The sequence below is a fragment of the Aptenodytes patagonicus genome, chromosome 25, assembly GCF_965638725.1.
Source record: "Aptenodytes patagonicus chromosome 25, bAptPat1.pri.cur, whole genome shotgun sequence".
In the NCBI taxonomy this organism is placed as follows: Eukaryota; Metazoa; Chordata; class Aves; order Sphenisciformes; family Spheniscidae; genus Aptenodytes; species Aptenodytes patagonicus.
The window spans coordinates 3,285,667-3,311,424 of NC_134973.1; the positions used below are offsets into that span (position 1 = coordinate 3,285,667).

Consider the following 25,758-nt stretch of genomic DNA (forward strand, 5'->3'; position numbering starts at 1 on the left):
CCTCTGGTTTTAATTTGGCTTGATTTCCTGCTTACACCAGAAATGGTGACCTTGAGAAGGAGGAAGAATGAGATTTCAGAGTAATCACTGGTACTTTCAAAGTAGGTCTTATGCTTCATGTTGGTTATTTGGACTAGCCGAGTATTAATAACTTGAGGTTTTCAGGATTTCTGACCCAGATACCTTAAGGTGTTTTCTTTTGGTTTTTATGACTCAGCTTTATATTCATAATTTATTATGTTGCTATTAATGCATTTAGAATTCTTAGCAGGTTGTCTTGGGACTTGAAATGAAAAAGGAGAGTCTTTAAGCTCTGCTCTTCTCTGGGTGTGCTAAGCAGCATAAATACATCCTGTGAGTCAGCAGGTGTTATCTCCGATGCTGTGCCTGTTAGGAGTCCTGCAGACTTGGGCTACAAATCATGCATCTTGCAGGAGGATTTTTTTTTAATTTTTATTTTTTTTAATAATGTGAGAAGAAGCAATGAGATGCCTAACTGTGAAATAGTTGTGTGGTATTTTCTACCACATTTCATTAAATGGCATTCCCACATATCCTCTTGAGTGTTGCAGTTGTAAACTAAGTATGTAATTACATGAAGTAATACTGTGATCAAGATGCCAGTAAACCAGAACTGAAAACTTTTCTGCTGTTAGCTGTAGCAAATGAATAGCAAATTGGTGCATAACTGATTTTTAGATGACCATTTGCTACGTGAGGATTTTACTTTGGGCAAGATCTCAAGAATTGGCCATTAGCCAGGTGGCTCGTCTCTCGCTGATTTTCCTCCAGTGTTGCTTAAGCTGGCAATGTAACGTCATTAAGAGATGAGACTGTTTAATGTGATGGAAGGATTATCATGAAACAATGTCATAGCACAAGAGTTTGTCCTGGAGACATTCTGGACTTTTCTAGCATCATGTAGAGAAAATAGAGCCTTTTCAGAAATCTGCTAGCAGTCGCTGTGGCCACCTACATATTTGTAGTATGTGCCGTGTGAAGTTCTGATAACAACCGAGCAGACACAACCCCTAGAAGCAAGTAGGTGTTTTCCTACCACTTTTGCTTTCTGCTCTTGTATCAGTCATGTTCGCATATTCTGTTAGCATAGGTGATGTACAGGATATAAACACCGAGCGTGTAGGGATTGCTTTAAGGTAATACTCTCTTCCTAGAAGTAAGTAATGCTGTTTAGGTGAAAACGTGAACTCGGTGTTTAGGAGGAACTTCAGGATATAGTCTTTGTGATTACTTCATCTACCGCACAGTCTCCCACGTGGGTTGAAGAAAAACCCTTGAGTGCAACTATTACACAAACACAGACATCTTGAAGGATGCAGTGCCCTATTAGAGGGATGTACTGGCAGAATTCTCCTGCTTTCTCCTGTGTTTAGTTTCATCTTATCTCTGCTTGTGCTTCTGCTAGATTAATAAGTCTAATTTACAGTTGCTTTTTGAGCTGTTGATGGTACAAATTATTTAACTAAAGTTGTGGCTAAATTACTGATGCTGAAGTCCATTTCTAATTGTCTTGGCCCAATACCAGGAGATACTGCTCTAGGAGATGAAGTCCATACTCTTGTAGCAGCTTTTTATTGCCCAAAGCTATGCTGTATGGTCCTGTGTAAGTGGTTTAATTTCCCCACCAACACCCCTTCCCCTCAAAGGTATTTTATACCTGCAACTTTAGTGAACTCAGTATAGTATTTCAAATTATCTCTAGACAAGCAAGTCTTCCCACCATGAAAACCCATTGTTGTGCTGCTGTTTTCCGTGTGTACTAGCTCTGCTACTTGTGCCTTTCTTCTTCAGTGGAAGGACAGCTGATAGACATTCCTCTGTTAACCTGACATATTGACTTGCGTATAAAGATCCCTTTCTTTTCCAGAAGTATTCAGGATAGCCAGATAGGGCCTTTGAATTTTACCTCACTTTCTCCTGGCTTCTGATTTTATAGATTCACTTGCAAACTAGTTTGTTCATCTTAATGCAAAAACTTTAAACAAAGTTCTACATGCCAGCTGCTGTCAAATTACCCATTTAGAAGTCAATAAAGCTGGTGAATGGCATTTGTTTTGTTGTTGGGTAGGGAATTCTCCGAGTGTATAGAGAGTAAATACGATCTGGCTTTGTGCAACTGGGGAAAAATCCATTTTGCCTTTCATTCAATATGTTTGTTTCTCGAAGGAAATTCAATATTCCTTTCTCTGTGATAGAACAAACCAGTTTATCTGAGGGACTGCCTACACGAGTACACCAATAACTATTTGGGCTGGACTTGTTACCATTTTTATAAATTAGTGTAAATAAAGTTATCAGACCAGACTTCTGGGAAATGTTGAGGTTGAGGTATCCCCTAGAAGATTTCAGCAGGAATTTTAGCGCTTTATCTTATTGTGGGATTATTCACCTTGTCTTTTCAAACCCTTCCTCCTGCAGATACCTTGTTATTGTGTGATGGTTTATCTGACTTTCTGTTTATGAGGTTTGGCTGGTCAGCTTTCATTTAGTCCTTAATGAAGGAGTCTGAGTAGGTTGGGATTGGTGAAGCGTCATTATTAGGGTGAATAGTCTTTCTCTGTCTTTTCGTTATCAGCCCTCCTCCCCATCCTGTTAGTGGGAAAATGACCTTTTGCAGCAGTCATCTAGTCATAGCATCTGCAGGTGGAAAACAACCTCTTACGAAATAAATTGAGCACTGGCATCTGTCTGTGGAGCATCTATTATTTACTTTCCTTTGAGTGAACTGATAACTTCGTTCATGAAGTGGGGGAAGAGTTGGGCAAAGGGAACATATATCATTTTAGATGGAATAAGGCAAGATGTGAAGGCATCTCCTGTCCTAACCTAGAGACGCTTGCTGAATGGCCAGTAGGAGGAATTTTAATTACTGCTGTAAAATTGGACTGTGTGGATCCTTTAACAGAGTTAAATTGGGAAGATAGGTGGGGAAGACTTTTATGGGTTGTTACTGCCTCTGGTAAAAATAGTGAGATGTCTAGCTGTTCAAGACGTGTTTTTGTTGTCACAGCCATGTTAAGAGACCTGCAACACCATGACGAATGACAGTAAGCTAGGAGAAACAAGGACAAATGGAGCAAGCGTTAGGAGAGGATGTCTCAGTAACCAGTGCTGGCATGGTGTCTGTAATAGACTTAGTTCAATGCTGTACTTGATTTATGCTTTAAAGGCATCTTTTTAAAAGCCCTTACAGTAGAAATCTTTTGGTAATAATGATTGAGGTATCTTCGTTCAATTCTTCATTTCCTAGGGCTGTTGAATGCACGGACACACAGTAATACTCAGACAAGAGCTATGCTTGCGAATAGAGGGAGCAGTAAATGGGGGTGATCCAGAGGTTAGGACAAACTAGTGATATACAGCGGTGGTCTCCAAACTTCTTTGATTGTGCCCCCTTATCAGCAAAAAAAATTTGAGCACACGTCCCAATATATGTATATTTATTTATAAAATCTATACATGTTTTACTGTGCTAAAATATTACGTACATTATAAAACATACACAAAACCAGAAATTTTAAAAGGGTGAAATAAAGATAAAATACTATTTTAAAGATGTATTTTATTAATGGTACAAAAATATTTTCTTCCTGCACCCCCTGGATGGTTTTGCACACCCCACTTTGGAGACTTACTGATACAGAAAACTTGAAATACAGAGTCAAGGCTAATGTAATATATTACATGTTTTTTGGCACACTGTCCAGTTTCTTAGAGGTTTAGATATTTTCCCTCCAGGCAGCATTCGTTTTGGCAGATTTTCTGTTCCAGTCAAGAATTAAATAGTCCATAGAAATGACACAAGTCACTTTCTAAAGTGGGCTTCTCTAAGTCAGTGGGGAAGTACAGCTGAATATGTCTACAGCTTTCAGTCTGCCTGTTTGAAAGGAAGAATAATACCATAATGTAATATGGTAGCCCAGCATTGGAGCTTTTTGATAAAAGGAGAAAAATATTAAATGCCCAGAGATCTTGGCATATGAAGCTAAATGTTGCCTATTATCTTGAAACAGGTGACTGCAAAGTAAAGGCCCGTCCTCCAAAAGTAAAAGGTGAGAGGAAGAAGAAGCATCTTTTCCATCAACCCCAGCACCATCTGCAAGCACCTCAGCCTTCTCTGCAGCAGCAGCAGCCACCGCTGCCACCACCACCTGCACCGCAGCAGCAGCTGGCAGGGGATGAGGTGCCAGCAGCACGGCCACCAGTACCCCCAGCAGTACCCACATCGTCCACAGCAGGAAAGAGCTCGCCCCCAGCTCCCCTGAACATTATCCAGCCCTCGGAGGCACCAGTTGAGGAAGATGACTTTAAGCCTCGGCCGATCATTCCCATGCTTTATGTGGTTCCACGGACCAAAAAGGTGGTGTTTGACAAGGAGCGCATGTCCTGCCAGCAGGCGTTTGAGCAGTTTGCCACGCAAAAGAGTCCAGGTTGGCGGGAACAGACGGTCCCTATGGAAATCCCTGTGAAGGAGGAGGAGAATGCAGAAGCAGAAAATACAGAGGTCACTACAGAGGTCAGTGATTTACAGGTATGCATGACCAAGGAGGTGACTATAAGATTTGCTAGTTGTAAGCAACAAGTTGAGGACTAAACTTGGAATGAGAGGAGTCCTGAATTGTGCCTGAGCCTCCAGTGGAATAGTGCCATGTTGGAGAGCCACAGAGTGCTTTTACAGGAAGAGATTGATCATTTTCTCACAGTTCAGTCCATCATTGCATTGATGCTAGCTGATTAATCAAACTTGTTATTGTCTTCAAAAGATAAAATAGAGAATCTCTTTTCCTGCTACTAATAGTGCAGATAATACTGAAACGATCATCCCAAGCACTAGGCAGGAAGACCCCGCACAAGCAAATGGCTGTTGCAGAGCAACTACTCTGAGAGTGGTGAAACCAAACAATCCCAAGGGGAACTTTGATCACACCCACATTTCGATAATTCTTTCCCCTTGTTTCTGACTTCTCCAGCTGGTATCATGAGCTTTTTGCTTCCAGGTGTTGGCCTGCTATATAGCGTTGCCTAGGGATCTTTTTCATCATTAGATTTAGAATTGGAAAAGTTGGCATAAAACTTTTTCATGGACAATACAGTTCATGGCATGTAACCTGTCACAGGCATCTCTTCTCCTTGGCAAGTGCTTTCCTGATCCAAAAGAGGAAGGAGGAAAACAAGTCAGAGCAATGTTACATAGCTCTGTTTTCCTGCATGAAGCTGCTGAAAGAGCCAAGGGAATGGCAAAGCACTATTAGAAGTTGTGGGGACAGGGGGGAAACGTGCATTGCCATACCGGCGTGGCACAATTAGCATACCTTTCATGTAATTTTTTCTAAGATAATCACTGCAGACTAGAGTGTTAAAGAAGGCTATGCTATGATGGGCTGCTGCTAAGTACCTTCATCTCTGCTCACTCCTGTGTAACATGGAATGTACTTGGATTTCATTCTTAATGCTGTAGCACTGCTGCTTGTCTTCGTGTTTGTGAACCAAAGCACGTGGTACTGTTGATTTCTAGTGCACAGTAACTCACCTGTAATGTGTTCAGTGCCCATCACCAAAGAGGACTGTGAGCCCCTGTGATTGGGATGCATGCAGTATGTACAATGTTGGATGGTACAGAGGGCAGTGGGTACAGTACAATATAAATATACGTGTCATAAAATGCACTGTAATGTTCTGGTAAAATGTTTCTGGTCCTACATGCTCTCTACATAATTTTCGTGCTAGAGTTCCTAGCTGTTTATGTGATCGACCAGACTTTTCATAAGCTATTGGAATTGGCAGACTTGAAGCTGTTCTGAGGCTGTTCTCATTTTAAGAAAACACTGTAGTTTACCCAACTTCTTAAGAGATAGCATTGGCTTTATCTACTACAGTAACTGGCTTGGGAGGCTTAATTGATTGCAGCCAAAAGGCAGTGAAAAGTTTGCTGTGTAAATTCAATAACTCTATGACAAGGATTCTGCCTCTGTTGTCCTGTACTCTCCTTTGCTTACCTGTATATTTTGGGGTTCCCACCTAGCTTGTTCTGATTTGTTACAGACTGCTTCTGCTTTTTCAAAAATGAAGATGGAGATAAAAAAGAGCCGTCGTCATCCACTGGGCAAACCACCAACCCGCTCCCCATTGTCAGTGGTTAAACAGGAGACCTCAAGTGATGAGGGTGAGTGCACTAGCATTAAGAATGCTCGTATGTCTTGTCTGATCTGAAAAATTGCTGAAGCCGTTAATGTAACTGGATGGCCTGAAACTTTTTATGTTACACTTAACTGATAGAAAATGCAGCATGTTCCCATTTTGATAACCCAGCTGGAAACAAAATTCATCCGTGGGAGGTGTCCCTTCTCACCTCCCACCCTGTTTTCTGTCAAGAAAAATATTTTGCTGGCTGCAGAATGAGGCAGCATTTTGGGCAAAGGGAAAAAAAAATAGTTCACAGAAAATAACATCTTAAAGCAAAAGCTCCTTCTTAGATACTGCATTAAAATGAGATCTGTTCACCTCGGAGGGTGGTGGAGGTCAGGTCTGCTGTTATGGGTATGGGGAAAGTTAATTCTAACTTTTTGGTTGGCTTTTTAGTTCATGTGAATGTTGGGATCCAACTTTTCTTGGCAGATCCAGAAATGAGAATTAGAAAGTCTCTCAGTCCTTAACTGTACGTCACTGATTTTTCTTTTCCCACATTCCAGTCACTGTGAACGGCATAACAGTCTGGGCCAAGGGAGGGGAGGGGAAAGGCTCTTGCCTCTCACTTCTGTTGTGTGGTGTAATTTACCACTTCTGGGTCTTGCCCACATTATAAAGTACTCAGAATATAGAAAAGTCCACAGTAATAAGCTTTTGCATGCTGGGGCAGGTACGTGAAGGTGTAGTTGGCAGTCCCTGCTTTCAAGGTACCTACAACTTTATATTCAAAAGGACAACATCTTTCCTGTTCACTTTCCTTCAGAGAGTATATCCACTGATTTTAGAGAAACTTTGTGTAGGAAGGGGATCTTTTGTACATACGTAGCTCCATTTCCTTACCAAGGATGATGCATTTGATGTCTTGCATATGTGTAACGTGGAGTGAAGCGTTGAAAGGCGGTTGAGATTAGTTACCTTGTTTTGGTGTGAGACCTTGCAACAAACTTGGTGCTGAAGGATCCTCATTAGACAGATTCTTTTTGCTGTTTTCACTTTTTGGGTGGTGTACGGGGACTTTGCTGGCTGACTCAGGAGCAACTTTCTGTGAAAGCTGGCATTTCTTGGGGACTGATTTACAGCACTGTTGGGCAAGATCTGATCAAACAGATTCTTCTCTTCCCTGCCAGGGAATAGAAGCAGCTCTTTTGCACTCCTTGCTTTTTCAGGGCTAATGTGTAAGGACGATCTGGAGGCTGCAGTGAGGAAGAGTGAGCATGTAAATTAAAAGAATGCATATGCTACACTAAGATTCAGTTGAGACAAAATTGTTAGCCTTTTCTACTTGCATATAACTTGCTTGAAACGTAGGAGCCATCCTGAAGGCTGTGTCTCACCTAGAATCCATCCTGGAATGAGTGAAGGTGATGGTAACATACAACAGTCATTTCCTTTTTTCTCTCAGTCTGTCACTGGATTATGATGCTGGTTTCATTGATTTCACTGGTATCATAAATCCTTGCCCGTCTTCTGATGTGCTTTGACTAAAATTTGGAGAAACATGTGGTTTGGTTTTTGGCTCATGCCTTAAAATGTCATTAAAGGTGCTTGATTTCTTCAAAAGGTGAGTGGTGAGCTCGGCTTTGGAAGTTAAGACATCTTGAAAGTATCAATCTGCATACCCAAAGTCAATGGTCTTTTTAAATTTTGTCTGTGCCTTACATGAGGTGTGGACACGTAAGCACGTTGAGCTGAAGTTAAGACTGTAGAACACGTCCTTGTAAATCTGTTTTGTTACGAGGGTCAGCTCTGGTCTGATACACGCTGAACTGGCAGTCGGCTCCTGGCATGAGCAGCATCTTCCTCTAGGAAGGAAAGCCTAACTCGCCCGCTGGCAAGGCTGTTCCTATTTGTCTCCCTTTCCAGCAGAATCTTATGCAGTGTTGTGGAAAAGGCGATGGTATTAGCAATTATTATTAGCCTATGGATACCAGTTTTAGTCCAAGATAAAAATAAAAATATAGTAAGAAAGCAAAGACAGTTTTTAGGAAGTAACCCTCATTTGAAGCATGACAGAGATACACAGACAGTGTTTGTCGTCTCAAAAAAAGGATTGATTAATTAAACACAATAAAATTTCCCACGTTGTCTGGCAAATATATATCAGATTAGCTGGGGGGAACATTTAAAATCTGAGATGTAAACTTAGCCATTAGTGTTTTACTACAAGTTCCTTTTTTCTGGTAACCTAAAAGTCTGAAACCCTTAAAAGGGAGGTAGAAATGGGGAGGGGGCTTAGACTTGTTGAGAGCAGAACATTAACTGCGTATTTCCAGTAATTAACAGTGAAGCAGTGAACAATTTGGTTTAATGTGCTGAGCTCTGGGGATAATGTTGCACTAAGATGTTTTTGAGTTTCCCTGGCCAAAGCTGTTGTTTTGGAAGCTTTGCAGATTGACAATGCAATGAGTGATTTACATTTAGTCTTGCGTGGAAAATTTCTTTAACAGTTACAGTGACTCAAAATTCCTTAATAAGGAATGGTAAGAAACTGGACAGTTTGGACCCCCAAACTGACACAAATGGATTCTGCGGTGGTTTAATCATAAAATACCAAGGGCCTTTAAAAGGTTTTGTAAAAACAAAGAATTAGCAAACTAATTAGCACAAGCAGTACCTATCAGAGCTCTGGCAGAAGAAGAGGTGGTGGTGAATGCAAATTGAAGGCTTAGTGGCGTGCGCTTGATGGAAGTAGCTGTGAAGCAGCTGCAGAAAAGTAAAATGAAGACTTGAACCCAGGGTACCTTATGGCCAAGATTTGTGTTTGCAGAAACAGGTACGGGATGCATTTTGGGAAGCTTAAAACAGACTTGCTGCTTGACTGGTGGGAATTGGGAGCTGGCCTATCCAAACCAGCACGAAGTGCATGCGCGTCTTCCAGAGAATGCAGCTGCCAGTTGGAGAAAGGAAAGGGGGATTTCCTTGCACTTGCATCACGCATTTTGAACTTGGCTTCATTGGAAGGATGCTGTGGGTTTCCACAGCTAGAAAGTGGAGAGAGTTATGAAGGCTATTGCCTTCTCTTCCTTCTTCTTCCTCGTGGCCAGTTCCATTAGGTCATCGGTGTCTCTATCTTGTCTATCCTACCCATAAAGTGGAGATTATATCCATTTAAGGAAGTATTTGAGGCATACACATATGAGGAACCATGGACGAGTTGAATGTTCTTATTTATTGAACTTCTTGTGTTGTCGAAACATTAGCTGTTTAACCCTACCTTGCTGCGTTTTGCCTCTGCTGACTGTCTGTTGTTTTGGGATTTTTTTCTTTCTAGAAACATTTCCATTTTCTGGGGAGGAAGATATGAGTGACCCAGAGGCTTTGAAATCTTTACTTTCCCTCCAGTGGAAGAATAAAGCACATAATTTCCCAGCTGAAAGAAAATTCAATGCAGCTGCTGCCCTGAGTGAGCCATACTGTGCTGTCTGTACCCTCTTTTACCCGTATAACCAGGTAATTCCTGATACTGCTCAGATAGATGTGTCAGTGGTGGGTACCGAGTGGTGGCTACGGTGTAAGTTATGATGCAGACCTTTACAATAAAGGAAGAAGACTCATACAAATTTGCACACCAAAGAAGTGTGTTTGGATTTGGCAGAGGCAGTGGATGAAGCCTTTTTTGTTCTCTTTCCTGGCTTCTCTGGCTTTCTCAGCTTTCGTTTTTTAAATTGCACATAAAGAGCTTTGCACTGCAAACACTATTTCCTGCAGAGAAACAGTGCCATGTCGGGCATGTGATCGCTCTTGTTTAGATAGGGGCCCGGACTTCTGAATATATGCAAACAAGCAGCAAAATAAAAATTTACTGAGTAAGCACATACATCATTTTTTGGAAACTACCACTATGCTTTGGGATATGTTATGAGCAGAAAGGCAAAATTTATCAGATGAATTAGTTATTTGCCCAGTTGTGTATTGATTTGTTCTTGCATGCTTATAGAGCCAAATCTGGCTTTGTGTGTCCACTAGGAATACGTGCCTTAGATGCATATATATGTGTTGGAAGCTTTTTCTGAGAAAAGCAGAACCCACCTCCCCCTTCAATAAAATCTCTTGATTTATTATACAGACTGAAAATAAAATATCTGTTCTGATTGCTGGGATGTTGTTGTATAATGGTTGTAAGGAAGACCGGGTACAGCTGGGCTGTTTTAATCCATTGTTTTTAACTCTGGTCTGCTAGCAGAAACCTTGAAATGTCCTTGTGGAGAAATTTGTGCAGAAAGAGTAGGGAAGGATGCCAAAAGGATGGGAGAGGGGGAGGGAAGGTCTTGCTTTTATTAATATTTTCCTTTTGTTTTTCCTTGGTGTTTTCAGCTGCAATTTAGGAATTCAGAGTTTTACAGAATAAAAACAGGGAAAACTTCTCATTGTTCTAATGCTGCTTTGAGCTTTCAGAATAAATTACAGATCCCAGTACAGGCCTAAGGAAGAGAAGAGAGGAGCAAAAGGCAGGGGTGGGGGTGTGCATGAGAAGACAGGATTTGAAGTTTGTGATTTGTGCTGCATGGTGTCAGGTGTTGGATGACTTTTTTTGCGAGGGGAGTGCTCTGACTTGAAGGTTAAAATTTTGACCAGAGAAGAGGCGATTCCATATGATGGTATTTTCTCTTTAAGTCCTTACAGATGGATAAAGAAGCTGTCCCAGTCTCTGTAGGGGAGACCACCTCTTTCATCCACCTTTCTAAGTGCGGACAAAAGACCAAGCCTCTGATCCCGGAGATGTGCTTTACCTCAAGTGGAGAAAACACAGAGCCCCTTCCTTCAAATTCGTATATTGGGGAGGATGGAACCAGTCCCTTGATATCCTGTGCCAAATGCTGCCTGCAGGTTCATGCTAGTGAGTGTTTCCTTCTTCACCAAAGCGTTTTGGGTATTGAGAAACTCACAAGTTTCTTTGTGTGTTGCCTATATTTGAATTCCTTTTTGGCATGCTTGCTGTACCTGTCACTCCCACTTTTTCCTTTTCTGGTATAGTATGTGTGTATATTCAAGTCCGTCTTGGCAAAAACTGATCTTAAAAAGACATACAAATATTCTTTTTATTGTTTGTTCTGTTGGCTGATTCTTCTCTGTCTCATGGAAAAGATTCTTCTTTTGTTATCTTTTTTTTTTTTGTAATAAAGCAGAAATCGCAAAGCTGATCGCACTCTTTTTGCTTGTTCAAATATTGGTCTGCTGGGTGAGGTTGTATTGTTCTCGTGTGCATCAGAGATTATGGAGTAGCTTCTGAGATATATTTTATTAGTGTCTGTGTTACTGTTTGTAGGAATGGCACTTGATTACAAAAAGAAACATATGTCTGTTTGTTTCCCTGATAGTTATGTCTAAAAGAAGATCTGATTAATCCTGGTAGAGTGTACCTTCACTGCAGACTGTACGACATCTAGTTAACATTTGCACTCGTACTAGGAGATGTGACGAATTACTGTTCAGCTGTTTGATCTTGACAGATGGGAAAACTTATTTGACTTGCATCAGCTGGAATTACTTTTGTTGTTCCAATTTTGTAGTCCGCGGGTCACTGTGCAGCTCAGCATGACTGTCTCTTGTGGAGAACTAGAATGCAACTTCTATTTCTGTACTGCATCCATGATTATGGTCACTTCTGGCTGATAAGAGCACATGATGCAGAGCGAGCGTGAGGATGAAGACTGCTTTCTTACTTCACAAATTGTGGTCTCTTTACTGATCAGAACAGAGATGCTGCATCTTGCACAACCATATGTCTTCAATAGACTAGTCTGTCAAAATGGTTTCAGTGGCCGAATTCTATTTAGGGACAGAGGGATGTGGGCAAAGTGACGTTAATCTGCAGTCTCAGACAGGGTGTAGGGAAATTCAGCTTTCTCTTTTGGCTATGCTCTACCCTTGAGGATGTGACAGAAGTTAAATCTAGTCTGATGTGGTCTCCAGTGTCTTGTTGTCTCCTTGTCACTGTTTGTGCTTCTAGACTGTGATATGCCTTTGACTTTGCTGCAGAGAATCCATTTGCTTTTATTATAAGATTGCAGTGTTGAGGTGTATTTTGGTTAATCTGGCAGCATGCTGTAAACCCAGTTGGCAGTCTACTTGTTATTGAGAAGTGCCCTCACCCAGCTGCGCCAGGTTATGACAACAGCAAGGACGTACAGAGAAGAAAGCTTTTGCGAAGGTTTCTGGGCTTCTAAGGTGTTGACAAAATCCATAAAAAGAGCATACTTTTCTTGTTCCATTAGGATCATCGTTATGGGACAATCTGGTGTTCAGAAGTGTGACTGCTTCTCCCCTCGGATTCCGTAGTCCAGCTACCTGTGGCCCTAAAGCAAGAAATCAATGCTGAAATTTCAGCCTGTTCCACACCGTTTTGAGCTCCAGCAGTATTTCGGTTAAGGGTGTTTCTCTTTCAGCTCAGTTTCCAGATCAGTTTTTTAGACTCAACACCCCTGCTCATTTTCTAGGGCTCGGTTGAAGCTACTTTCTTGATTTGCCATATGATGAAAAGAGACTTCAGATGTGGAAGACAGCTGTGGATCTATATTATTGACTTTTTTTCACATAATGTTTATCTGGTTAAGTGGATGATTTTTATAAATCAGATTATTGTGGCAATCTCAGTGCTTTCTGAATAACTTCTTTTCAGTTTAATTCAGTAATTGGAGACTCTCCAGCTGAATTTTTATGTTCAGTTTTGTTAGGGTAGGTAAAGGCCATGAGATGAACTTTGTGTTAGCTAGGATGCTGGCCAGCAATTTGTGGTATGTTTAATTTTCTGCTACAGGCTTTCTTTGCAAGCTTGCGGGAATCACATAGAGCCAATTTTTCAAAAGTATTTGTATGTCTTGTCCTTATTGTCTTCAGTGGCAAACCTCAGTGCCTTTTACAGAATTTTAAGGGCTTTTTTGGTCTTATTTCCCTGTCTTTATAATGAGTATAATACCACTTTAGGCTTTTGGTGCTGCAGAGAAGTATGTAGGAGGATTTGGTGCTTGCATATTACAGTCATTGACACTCTATAAAGTCAGATGTTTCTGACACTTCATATAACCAGAAATTAGTATTAGTTTAAATACAGTTAAATATGTGAAATGCATGTGTTTAATTTCCTTGCAATATTACTGGGTTTGTCCTTCCTCATAATACCACTTAGCAAAGATGACTGCTTCAGTCATGCTACAATTCAGTGGTCTTAACTGTTTCGATGTGTGAGTGCATTCCAGCAGTAGTAGCATCACTTTTGAGTCCAGTTATTACCTGAAGGATCAAAGTACTGCTATTGTAGTCCTTGCAAAAGAGAAAAAAAAATGTCGCGGGTTACCTGTATGTGGTTTTTTTGTTTGTTCATTTTTAGACCTGCTGGTCCCAAATTCTGCCCCCCTTCCCAAAGATTACTTTCCTTATGACCTTTGTCTGAGCCTAGACTATTGAATATAGTTATTCAAATGTGACACCTGATTTCAAAGATGCTTCTGAATTGAAAAGTCAGCAAGTTAATACTACAGATATGTTAGTAAAACTCTGAAGGATATAACCTCATTTCTTTCAGGCTGTTACGGAATACGTCCAGACTTGGTGAATGAAAGTTGGTCTTGCTCACGGTGCTCAGCCAACGCATGGGCAGCGGTAAGCGTCTACTCTTCTGGAAACAAAAGAAAACTTACTGTGGGAATTAATTAGATACTTTAACAGAGATGGGTGGTGGGAGGGTACAGTTTGCCTTTGCATCCCAGTTGTGGTGTAGTCATTTTTTGGGAAAGGTAGGCAGTCTGGCAGAGCTTTTTGGTCCAGTTCTGAAGGAGTTTTGTTCCTACAGGAATGTTGCCTGTGTAATCTCAGGGGAGGAGCTCTTCAGATGACCACTGATGGGCGGTAAGTGATGTTTTTTAATATTTTTTCCTTCCATACTGCATCTAATTGTCTAGTGTTGTGAATTCGGTCTTGATGCTCAGTGTAGCAGCTAGTTTTGGCATTATGGAGGTAACTGCTACTCGCTGATTTGGCAGGATGAGCTTGAGTAACTGTGCTGTCTTACACTCTGCACCAGGCTTCTCAATAGCAGAGGTAATGTGGCTCTGAACACTTGGTGAATTTGGTTATTTCTCAGAGAAAAGTCTTTTCAGAGAATGTTTAGTATCATGCAAGATCAGATGCATAAGAAGGTTGATCCCTGTTGTTCCAGAGACATTTACCTTGTGCGACCGTGATTAACAGTCAGTTGGTAATGTTGCCAAGGCTGCCAACCACAATAAATATGCCTTGATACTGACGGAGTCAGAGAAATGTTAACTGCCCTCTTGAGTATTTAATTCAAAGAATGGTAGACTCTGATTTGTCTCTTCATTTTTTTTTCCAGGTGGATCCATATAATCTGTGCTATTGCTGTCCCCGAGGCCCGTTTTCTCAATGTAATAGAGCGTCATCCTGTGGATATCAGTGCTATTCCAGAGCAGAGATGGAAACTGGTAGGTGTCTTTTACCTGTAGAGAGTGTTTGTGAACAAGAGCCAAAAAAAAGAAAAAGGCTTTAACTAGACAGAAAAACATTGTGTGGGATCATAAAGTAGCTGAGATTGGAGGTGATGTTCTCGCTCTCATTTCCAACAAACGCGCCAGGAAGCTGTATCATTTGGATGTCTTCTGAGGTACAGTCTCAGTGCTTTGACACACGAGCAAGTTGTGATTACCAGATCTGCCTTTACTCTCTAGGTGTGTGCTCTTACCCTGGGCAGAGCCTGGGACGCTTACCTACCTGGCAGTCAGGTCTAAACTACCTGAAAGCTTCATTTACTGAAAGTACTGCGTAGTGGGAGTGTGAAGGAACGTGGTAACTAAAAAGAAGCTGACATATTGCTGACTTGTTCATCTGTAATTTGATTTGTCTTTCTTTACAATATTTCTCTTTTTCTGTCAAGAAATCTCTTGTAGAAATTAATAAACATTTCTTTGTGACCATGACTGCAAGGCGAGACTCTGCAAAGATTTTAATAAAAGTCCAGCTACAACTTGTTATGTAGTTGCGTAGCCTCATCTGAGGGATTAGTAATGGATGATTCATTAGCTCAGAGCAATTAATCTTAATGTTAGTTAATGCCCCATCACTATAGCGTGTTATTGCAAAATAAATTGTGCTTTTGCTGCTTTTTTCATACAGAAGTCAGCTGGGCGACAGTTGGGAGTGTGGTACGGGGGAAGGTGATGTAGCAGTGATACATTGGTTAGCATTGATGTGTTTGTTAACTGTGCAGCTATTTAGTGCAGGCAGCCCAGCCAGGGCCTGGATGAGAGATTAGGAAGAATCTCTGCTTCCAGAGTTATTTCTCTGTTGTGCAAATGGGTTTTGTACACAAATGTGAATGTAAAAAGCATTCATTATTCAGGTGGAGTGATGGAGCAGTGTGATGTGAGAGTGATAAATCTTGCAGCGGCGGTTCTTTATGGATCATCTGACATTTCCAGCATGCATCCTCTTCATTACCAGCACTTGTAACGATGAACTAAAAATCCTTTTACACAAGACTCGCTTTTATTGCTTAATGGAGCCTCACGAGGAAACATGACTTAATTCTTTAACTCTTCTGTGGCTACCTTACAATCCTATAGAGCCAGGGCAGTATTAACGTACGCAAAACTCTGTTGCTTCATTCTTCTCCGAAGCGTTGGCTATGCCATCCAAAGCCTCAGCACAGACCTACTACACATCTTCCTGTTTCGTTCCTGAATTAAAGCTTCGTAGTTTTGTTGATTTCTTCAGCGTTGTATTCCGTTCACACCTCGTGTTTTCTTCATGTCTCAGGAAAGGTAGAGAATTTTTATACGAAGTACCTTGACTTACACAGTCTAATGATGTGGTTTACAGACACCTATTTCTTATGTTGAAGTTAGCAAAAGCCTGGCTTGTAGCTCAGTTCTTGTCAAAGCCTGGCTTTAAGCACTTCACTTGGAAAGTGTTAGCATGGATGGTGCTGCACACTGCTTCATCATAATCAGAGTAACTTTTCTAGAGGTGTAATGCTGTTTCATTTCCGCCGCAGTCTGTCATGACTCCACCAGCAGGGCATGTTGGCTAGTCCAGGTAGCTTTGGACACAGGTTTAGGTCTTAGTCTTGAGTTTCTGTCAGCGTGCCAGGGTGATTCCTCTAAGATGTCTGGTGCCCCTATAGAGCTAGCCCAGCTGTTAGGATGTAAGAAGTAGACTTTCAGCCTAATTACTCTGTGTTCAAGAATGTCATCAGGTAAGTATTGTTGTATTTAGACTGATTATAAAAATCTTTCTGCTCTGTTGGTATACTTGTGAACGCCTTTACAGTATGTATGCATGCACCATCGATGTCATCGATTGAAAACAGTTAGTTGGTGTTGCCACCACATACCTTGTGGCTTTATGAGTGTCGTTTGCACAGGAAAGAAAGCAAATAAATTATCTTGAGCTAAAATTGAAATGGGTTTTAGAGTTATGAACTAGGTAAAGATTTAAAAAAAAATTAATTTGGATGGCAGAATGTAAAGGCAGTGCTGCTTATAGCAGCAGCATTGGTGTAGTCTGTGAAGACGTACAAAGGAAATTTAAATTGGATAAGATTGGAGATACACTTATGAGCCATCGTGGAGAGTTTTAGGATTCTTCATAGGAATTTGCAGGTAAGTCATGGAGCACATGAGGAGTCAGTGGAGGAGTTGGGGGGGTGTCTGTTTTTTGGAGGTGTGCAGCTGCATTTAGGAAAGTAAAGTGAAGGTGACTAAAAGGTGGTGGTGTTGGATCTGATGACTTTGGCAATGATGGAGTTGATGCAGTACTAGATAAAATTGGAGAGATGGCCTTTGTTGCTGAAAAAGATGGAAAAGGAGAGAAGGAATGATGTGAAGGTTGAGGACAGTTGAAGTGAATGGATGAAGGTAATGAAGGAAAGGGGGGGAAGGGGTTATCTGTGTGGTGTTTTGTTTTGGTTTTTTTTTACTATGTTTGTATTATTTTAAGTTACTGTGAGAGGGCTGAGGTAACAAGCAGTTGCAGTGATCTGTTTAAAGAGTATTTCCTGTTCTTTTAGCATGCACCAGGCCTCCCCTTTCAAGCATAGACTTTTCAGTCCATTTGTGGGTATTGCATCATTTTAAAGAATGCAGTTTGCATGCTTCCTGATTAATGGTGTATTACGGGCCTGTGTGCGTAAATTATTTATGACATGGAAATTTGGAATAATTAGCTGTCATTCCTCAGTGGAGTAAATGAATTGCAGTGTTCATCATGCAGGAGACAGCCCATTTCTTACTCTCGGCTATGACCTGACTCTCTGGTGTGCATTTATTCCGAAGATTTTTCTCCCGTGCTTTAGACCTTCTCTCTTCCTGCTACCTCCCCTCCCACAGAAAATGTCTTTAAATCTACATGTGCTGCTTTACAGCAGCACTTGGTGCCGGTGCTTCTGTCCATCCCATCTCCCACACTTCCAGATCTTCTACATTTTCACTCCTTCCACCATCTTCTACATTTCAGTCTCACTGTAGCTCACATTTTTCTTTATCCTTTGATCATATTTGCTCGGAATATTCCATTGGTGTGGCTCTTTTGCCTGTCACGAGGAGTTTGTCTTGCCACTGGGCTGTCATTAGGTGCATGCTAATCCTTCTGGCTTGGAAGAACCCTGTTCACATCAATAAAGGCAGATTCCTGATAAGGGAGGGTTAATGCTCCCTTGAGAGGTGGTATTGAGCACACTGTATATCAGCAGTTGTCCCTGCTGGCAGGAGAATTAGGTATTGACAGTTTAATAATGAGATCTCATTGCTATTGACTTGCTTTCAGTGCCGTGTTCCTGCTGTGCACTTTGCTGTGGCGCTTATCTAGCTTTTGAACATGGTTTACAGAGCGATAAAGGCATAGCTTATTAAATACTAAAAAACACATTCTGCCAACACGAAGGCTCTGGCTTTGAATTTCCTGGCTTTTGTTAGTTTAAGTAAAAAGGCCAAATTAATCTTTGGTGTAAACACACTGACTTCAGTTAATTCACAGGAAGTGAATTTGACTTGTTTCATATACATGTGGGGCAGACCCCAGTCGGGGAGGGGTGACGTTGCACAGAAATAGGGAAGAATGCATCTCCCTTTCTTCTGCATGTTTTGCTTTCAAGGAAGAGAGAAATACTCTTTGGAGAAGGAATGGTCTTTTATTTGTCTTGGCAGTGTGTTGTAGCTAGCGCGGTGGGACCCTGGCTCTTAGCTATGATAACACAAATAAAATATAACATTGAAATTTGACAATTCTTATTTTGCATTTACTGGATAGTTTATAAGATGGTACCACTCTTCATATTTTTGAGGGTACACGTTTAAGATAGCTCAGATCTAGAAGCAGAGTGAATTTGTACTTCTGAGGGTTGTATTGGCTTATTGTGTGATCCTCGGGCAGCTTATGTTACATTTCTAATCCCATGGGATGTAGTAATTCATATGGATCTTAAAATTTAGGTCATGTGTTCTCTAATGTTGCATACTTTGAGCACTGTTTTAATGGAACTGAGGTAAACGAGAGGCCACGAAGAGTGAAAGAGGGGAAGAAAGGCTCTGTTTAATATCAGATGCTGCAGAGAGAAAAAGAATCTGTCATTCATGGTGTCATAGTATGTTTACAGGACATTTATGTTTAGATGAGTGGATGGACTGGGGGGAGGGAGGCAAGGGGTCAAACCTGGGGGGCAGTGGTTGGAGCAACCAGTGTGGTGTGCTTTGGAGACAGTCATCTGGAAACGGGCACTAAAAATGACTGCTTTCCTCTGTTCCTCCTTATATGTGGAAATTATTTCTTTGTAATAAATAAATTACACAGCTGTATGGTCAGATTCATGGGCATATAATATCTCTCAGGATTTTATTTATATGAGCCGTTCATTCTAACAAGTAAAATGCACGTTCGTCTCACGTGTGTGATATTAATTTTCCCCTGATTTGCCTTGTCCAAGCCTCAGATAAGGTAGAGAAGCTGCCATCAATCAGTGACAGATTCCCTAGACTTAAAATGTTGAAAGCTACGAATGGCGTTTCCAAGTAGTTCCCTGGAAACGTTACGCAAGTGTCCAACTTAACTTTCTGTAGATTGGGATTCCCAAAATCTGGTCTTCTGTATTTCTGAGGGGCTGGAAACAAGAATTTGGTACTGTTAGGGAATGAGGAAATGTATCTCGTTTCCCACTGACACCTAATGCTTGCTGCCAAGTCTACAGTGCCATAAGGCTTAGGAATTTTAGCTCTGAAAAAATTTAGATTTCTTTTTAAAGTAGTCACACATCTTAAGTTGACTACCTGTCCCCCCCACAAGTGCTGTCTAATTAGATTAGCCTAATAACTGGATCTGATTTGCAGAAAATGAGTTTAAAAAAATACTAAAAGATTTCATACCTTTTTCCTCCCTGTAATTCTGGTGTTTGCTACAATGTTTTTATATCTTCTGTTTGCAAACCAGTGAATGAATTATCTACAATAGCTAATCTGACATAGATACAAATAAAATACCTACAGTTGACATGTTTATGTGTGTAAAATAAATATGCAATATTTTTGTTCCATTATATAAAATTGTATACTATTAGATCTATTAGGTATAATGTTCTATTAAATATAATAGAACAAATTATTACACGGTTATTCTGTGTTCTGTTCTTTCAAAATATGAAAAAAATATTTTCTAGCAGTGTATCTGTGAAGATCCAGCTGCTGTTTGAATTAACGTGGGGACATTTCATATAGCTAAGGAGGATGAGTATTGAGTTGTGGCAGTTCTCTAATAACACTGATGTGTGTTTGCCCGTTACGCCCTCCCTTTCTCTCAGCCCTCCAGTGAGCATAGTCTCAAATTGGATTTAAGTCTGCTTCACTGTCCGGCATGGGTCTGAAGGACTGAGTTACTGGTAGATGTCGTCATGTTCGGGGGAATGATAAGTTAGTATCTGCTGTAGTTTCTTGGCTTACGAGTGATTCTAGGCGAGTGTGTATAGGCAATTCTGGAAGCATTGGACTTGACCTCTCAGCAGCAAACATCACCATTTTTGGCTGTGGCTTCTGGGCCCTAGACACTAATGGTCCAGGCTTTTCCACCATGTCAGGTAACAGGGTGCCTCAGGTCGCGTTAAAGCTGCTGTTGACTGCCTGCATAACGCTGACCTGTGTTTCTTTTCAGAAATGTGTGTACTGTCGGAAACGGATGAAGAAAGTGTCTGGTGCCTGCATCCAGTGCTCGTATGAGCACTGCTCCACATCCTTCCACGTGACCTGTGCCCACGCGGCTGGCGTGCCCATGGAGCCAGATGACTGGCCCTATGTTGTGTCCATCACTTGCTTCAAACACAAAGCAGCTAACCAGAATGTATGTTTTTCTCGTTTTGGTTTGGGTGGGTTTTTTGGTTTGGTTTGGTGGGTTTTCTTTTGGTGGGGTTTGTTTGGGGGTTTTGGGGGTTTTTTTTGTAGAACAGTTTCGCTGCGCCTATATTTTTGTTGCAGCTTTTATGATTGCAAATTATTCCCTTTTCTCTGTAACACAGATTCAGTTTCGAAGGGAGGTGACCCTTGGACAGACTGTGATCACAAAGAACCGGAATGGACTCTACTACAGATGTAAAGTGATTGGCATGACCACACAGACTTTCTACGAAGTAAACTTTGACGATGGTTCATACAGTGACAACGTTTACCCAGAAAGCATTATTGTAAGCAGCTCTCTGTGGAGACTATTACTGTTACAGATGAGTACAAAGTGTAATGCGTGTGTTCCTCTTCTATGTGCTTTGGGGTGGAACAATGAAGTAAAACTTAAAAAAAAAATTAAAAAGTAAAGTTGCTGCTTGCATAGAAAAACTCATACTGCTCTTCATTACTGTTCTTCTTGTTTATGACATCTCATTTCATTTTTTTTGTTCCTTTACAAAGATGTGATTTTGCTATATGCAGATGACTTAACAGAAAGCATAAGCTGCATCCTATTTGTTTTGTGGTTGAATAATCTCTTATTTTTCAACTGACAAGTTTGATTCATGGGGGAAGCAGATTGTCTGTAAGCACTTCTGGTTCAAAACAGGGAACTCACTTAATAGAAGGAATGTCTAGAAGAGGCTGACTTGTCAACTCATGCATTCTCTTCCTGATTGTGCCATTGATTCACCATGTGAAATAGAGCAGGTCACCCGGCTTGTTTTTGTTGATATAGGAGATCTGATGTTTTGGGATTTGTAATGAGGAATTTCCTAGAACTGAGTACTGTCACCAGAAGGAGGTGCAAGTGTTTATTTCTGGTCTCGCACTGGTTAATGGTTTTGTTTGAGATGACTGAAATTAATCACAAGTGCAGAAACTTTCTTATACTTAATTATAGTGTTGTGTAGTAACTTCCTTGAGCAGTGATTTTTAATACACCTCTTTACCTAGTTCTTGAGCTTTGTCTGTGTTGGCTGGCTGACGTCTTTCACTCTATGTCTTCAGAGCAGAGACTGCATCCAAATGGGACCCCCTCCAGAGGGTGAGTTGGTTCAACTGCAGTGGACAGATGGAATCATCTATAAGGCCAAGTTCATTGCAGCCCAGATCAGTCAGATTTACCAGGTGAGTGTGGAAGAGTACTCACGTACTTCATGTCAACGTGTCTGATTGTTGCTGAGATTGTATAGCTCACTAGTGTTGAATGCTTGCTCTGGTCATGAAGGGAGAATTTGCCTTCTGAAATTAATACTGCTGGTAGTCTAAAGAGAAATTTAGTATTAAAATAGGGTCAGGGTAAAGGTATTCTGTGGCAGAATGTGGATGTATGGATAGACATATGTCTAGACTGTATCTGCTTTTAAAATATAAATTTGCCCTTTTCCTTATAGCTCAGGTCAAAAGTGACCTACTCGAACTACAGTGATGGCTATCCTACGGCTGGTGCTGAGCTCGTCGTCTGTAGTTCCCTATGAGTCAATATCTACATAATTACAACTTTCCTCGACTCTTTGAGAGGAAGTAGGGGAAACGATGGGTCAGGAGACTACTTCAAGGGGGGGAATAATCCTCTGGTCATGGGAAGGTACTTCGTGGAGCAGCAGCAGCGTGTGGGAATAATGTCCTGCCACTGTTGCGCGAGGAATTAGAAACCTTCAATCTGTAGTCTCATACACTCTCACCATCTCTGTTTTTAAGGTGAGAAAAATAGCAGCCAGGGTTTTTCTTTTTTTCCTTTGAGTCTGTTCCACAAATGGGATTCTTGTTTGTGGAAGGCTGTAATAGTCAGTAAAGGAAGATTTAACCTGGTACACAGTGTTAGTATTTCAGCACAGAAGGTTTTATAAAATGCAGTACATTCATTTGATTAAATCCTTTTTAAATGGTACCAAGAAGTTGAAAATTATAGTGATTTGGAAAGTATACTTTGTGCACATCCTTTTGAAAAATATATGCTGAAATTTGCAAATAATTGTTATTTTTAAGAGATTAATGCCTCTGGACAAAAGGCAAAGGAAGTCCTGTATCTTGTATTTGTTTGAAATGGGGTTCTGGTTTCTATCCTTTCTACACAGAGTGTTTCGTATCTGCGTGCGAAGAGCACGATAATCCACCTTGTCAGTTAAAACAGTCTTTTTGGTGTGTATAATGGATGTTAACTGCTTCAGAGAAGATGTGATCTGAGGTGACCCTGGTTATGAATAAGTACAATATATAGTTCCATAAAGATCTACTGTTACGCATGCTTTCCAGTTTAATCACAGTATCGGAAATTGTCATTGATTTCTCGAAGGTACAATAATTTGAAATAGGCTGTTCCACTGATAGTGCCAGATGACAGAAAAATATGCATGAGGAGTCTGTGGTTTTCAAATCATGCAGTTACCTATAAGTAAAGCTGTTCTCTGTGGGGAAAATAGCCTGGATAGCTTTCCACATTGGTTGCCTATGTAGGTACTTTTTCAGTACTTAGGGTGCATCTCTTTCATCTGTTTTGGAATAGGATTATATTTAAAAGCACAGAAACAATTTTGTTATGAAGTGCATTCATAGGAAGACAGCATGCTTTCTGAAACGTAGCTCTGGATGGCTTCTCCATCTTGTTTGAGGTTGTTTATCTTAATAAGACCTGATGGCATAAATTTTAGAAGGGAATAATAATTTACTTGAAAGACTTTTGGTGGCAAAGAAGCACCCTAAAATGCTTTTGCATTTTAAACTTGTCTTATTTTGCAGTAGCTTCCCAGTTCACATCTCTAAGTCTGTATTTTGTGTGCTAAGATTAGATGTGTATATTTTTTTAAAAAATTGAGCCCAAATGACTGTCTCGTAACTTGCTGTAATGTGTGTTCACAACAGGGGTCTAACCCATATCAGTAATTTGGAACTTAAATAAACAAGGTCCAACCACTCTGTGATAGCGTAAGATGGCACTGCCCTCAGTTGCAAATCCTGCCTTTCTACTAGAAGTTGAGCTCGTGTAGTGGAAATGGCAGACAGCAATCTGCTTGTGCCTTGGCTGTTAAACCTCGTTAATTCGTGTTCCCTTCTGACTCTGTTATGGTAGTGGTGCTCTGTAAAACCAGAGAGTAAATGGGACCAGTAGCATCTTAAACCACCTCAGCAGGGCTCATCTTTCAAAGCCTCTTCTCCCACCTGCATAGTTATTCCAGCTGATGTATGCTGCTCGGTTAAGGGACCTCAGCAGGCATCGCTGAGCCTGCATAACCGATGAGCTGCAAGACCTGGGCAGCGCAGGAGGAGGAGGTCAGAGCGCAGATACTTTCTTCCTTCTGAATTTGTCCAGTCTGAACCTGACATCCCGTATTAAGGTGTGGTGTATGTCCTTCTGCATTATCCAGGAAAGCGTAATAAGTCTTGAGCAAAGGAAATGAGAATCTCTTAAGAAGTTTTAATAGTTTTAACATTTTTATATGCATGTTGCCATGAATAAACACTCCTGTAACATCTGATGCATAATTCATGCTATAATCAGTGCTTAGCAAAAAGGGTTTCACGTGAGGAGTTACCACCGTTTTTTCGTACCTGGCTGACTATTTCTGCTTGTTAAATACAAATGTATTTTAGTAGCTGGAGTTGTTTCCTTATGATGTGTAAAAATGCTTTGTTTAAGATGAAAGAAGTTCTTATTACCATATTGCCTGAATACAGGGCTGCCTTTTATTGTAAGTGAAAAGTTTCTTTTTTCCAGGATTTGAATCAAAAATCAGTGGAAATTTCTAATGCTCTGACTGGGAGGAGGGAGCAGAGGTGCTGGTCCAGCTGTAGCATAGACATTTTAGGATCCACAGGAGCACTGAATGAAGCTACTTGGGCCAGATAAGACAGGGGTGCCTGAGCAGCACTGAAACCAGCACTTTTCGGGGTTCGGCATCCTTAACACAGCTTAGGGCTGCTCATTCTACAGCAGTCCTAGAGACATGCAGTGCCAAGAACAGGGGATCATCCATGGGAGCTGGCCCCTGATGCTTCTTTGGTATTCCCATGAAGGGACCACATGCAGCATACTCTGGCAGTGGACTGTTGAGGTACTGTAAATGTAGAAGCCAAGTTCTTATTTCATCTTCTGCCTACTCTACAGGTCGAGTTTGAAGATGGTTCCCAACTAATGGTAAAGCGTGGTGATATTTATACCTTGGAGGAAGAGCTTCCCAAGAGAGTGAAGTCTCGCCTGGTGGGTATCAAAGTAACAGAAACAGTAGTATGGCTGTGACTTGCAGTACTCACTCACATTTTCTTAGTGTATTGTTTAGACATAGGTGAATGCAGCCTCCAATTTCTGTGGCTGTAAGACCACTTGTCATTCACAAAATATGTAGAAGAAATCCTTGATGCAAACGCTTGAGAAGAATTTGAATGATTTTCCCTTTCACATGTTCAGATCTGATTTTTGTTTTCTCTGGTTAAAAGATTATGTTCATATCATTTTACACAATATGAATTTAGTTATATGGACTGCCATTCTGTCTGAATGCTGCCTTTCATCAGAAGGGAGGTGAACTGGTCTACAGCTAAGTGGTTTCTGGAGAACTGATTAGCGACATGGGACCAAACCCCCGTTTCTCACCAAATAGGAGATTTAGAACATAGCTCTTACCTATAAAGTTCTTAATCTAAAAGATCAGGCTGTCTTTAACTGCATACAATGGAATTATTGAGCCTAGAAAATATGAGGGATTTATTTCATAGCTTTTTTGGTTCTGGACTTGCTGGGCGTTTTCAAACCTGGTGCTTTAACCTTTAAAGCCATCTCATTTAAACAAATGATGAGACTGGTTTCTATGCAAATGGAGAATACACAGTTTTCTTCGTCATTCTAAATGTTTGTTACGTCAGCAGGACAAGGATGGATCCACAAAGTTAACCTGCGATAAGGTTGTGGGCTTCTGTCTCTTTTACAAGACAAAAACCTTCCCTTAAGAACACATGAATTGCTGTGCCAAGTTAAACCAGTGATTCGCTGACCCTGTGAATCTGTGGCCCCTAGCAGAAGTGTGAGATGCACATCCTCAAAAATGGCCTGGTGACAGGCAGTTCCGTGGAAGAACTGACGGCGATTTGGAGGAAACTTTTGTTTGCTTATGCGTGAAATCTT

The 25,758-nt window shown here is 40.9% G+C and overlaps 1 protein-coding gene across 3 annotated transcripts in view; it reads left to right on the top strand.

Moving 5' to 3' along the window:
• The window catches only part of KDM4B (lysine demethylase 4B), a 94,165-nt gene that overhangs the window by 64,447 nt on the left and 3,960 nt on the right, over positions 1-25,758 (top strand). For 2 of the 3 annotated variants that reach the window (XM_076359645.1, XM_076359647.1), the window contains 11 exons: positions 4,035-4,552; positions 6,064-6,184; positions 9,479-9,657; positions 10,822-11,044; positions 13,730-13,806; positions 13,997-14,052; positions 14,537-14,645; positions 20,353-20,538; positions 20,714-20,878; positions 21,648-21,767; positions 24,745-24,837. In XM_076359645.1, the coding sequence (XP_076215760.1) occupies positions 4,035-4,552; positions 6,064-6,184; positions 9,479-9,657; positions 10,822-11,044; positions 13,730-13,806; positions 13,997-14,052; positions 14,537-14,645; positions 20,353-20,538; positions 20,714-20,878; positions 21,648-21,767; positions 24,745-24,837 (1,847 nt within the window). The remainder of the gene's footprint in view (positions 1-4,034; positions 4,553-6,063; positions 6,185-9,478; positions 9,658-10,821; positions 11,045-13,729; positions 13,807-13,996; positions 14,053-14,536; positions 14,646-20,352; positions 20,539-20,713; positions 20,879-21,647; positions 21,768-24,744; positions 24,838-25,758) is intronic. The other variant, XM_076359646.1, reaches the window with a different exon arrangement.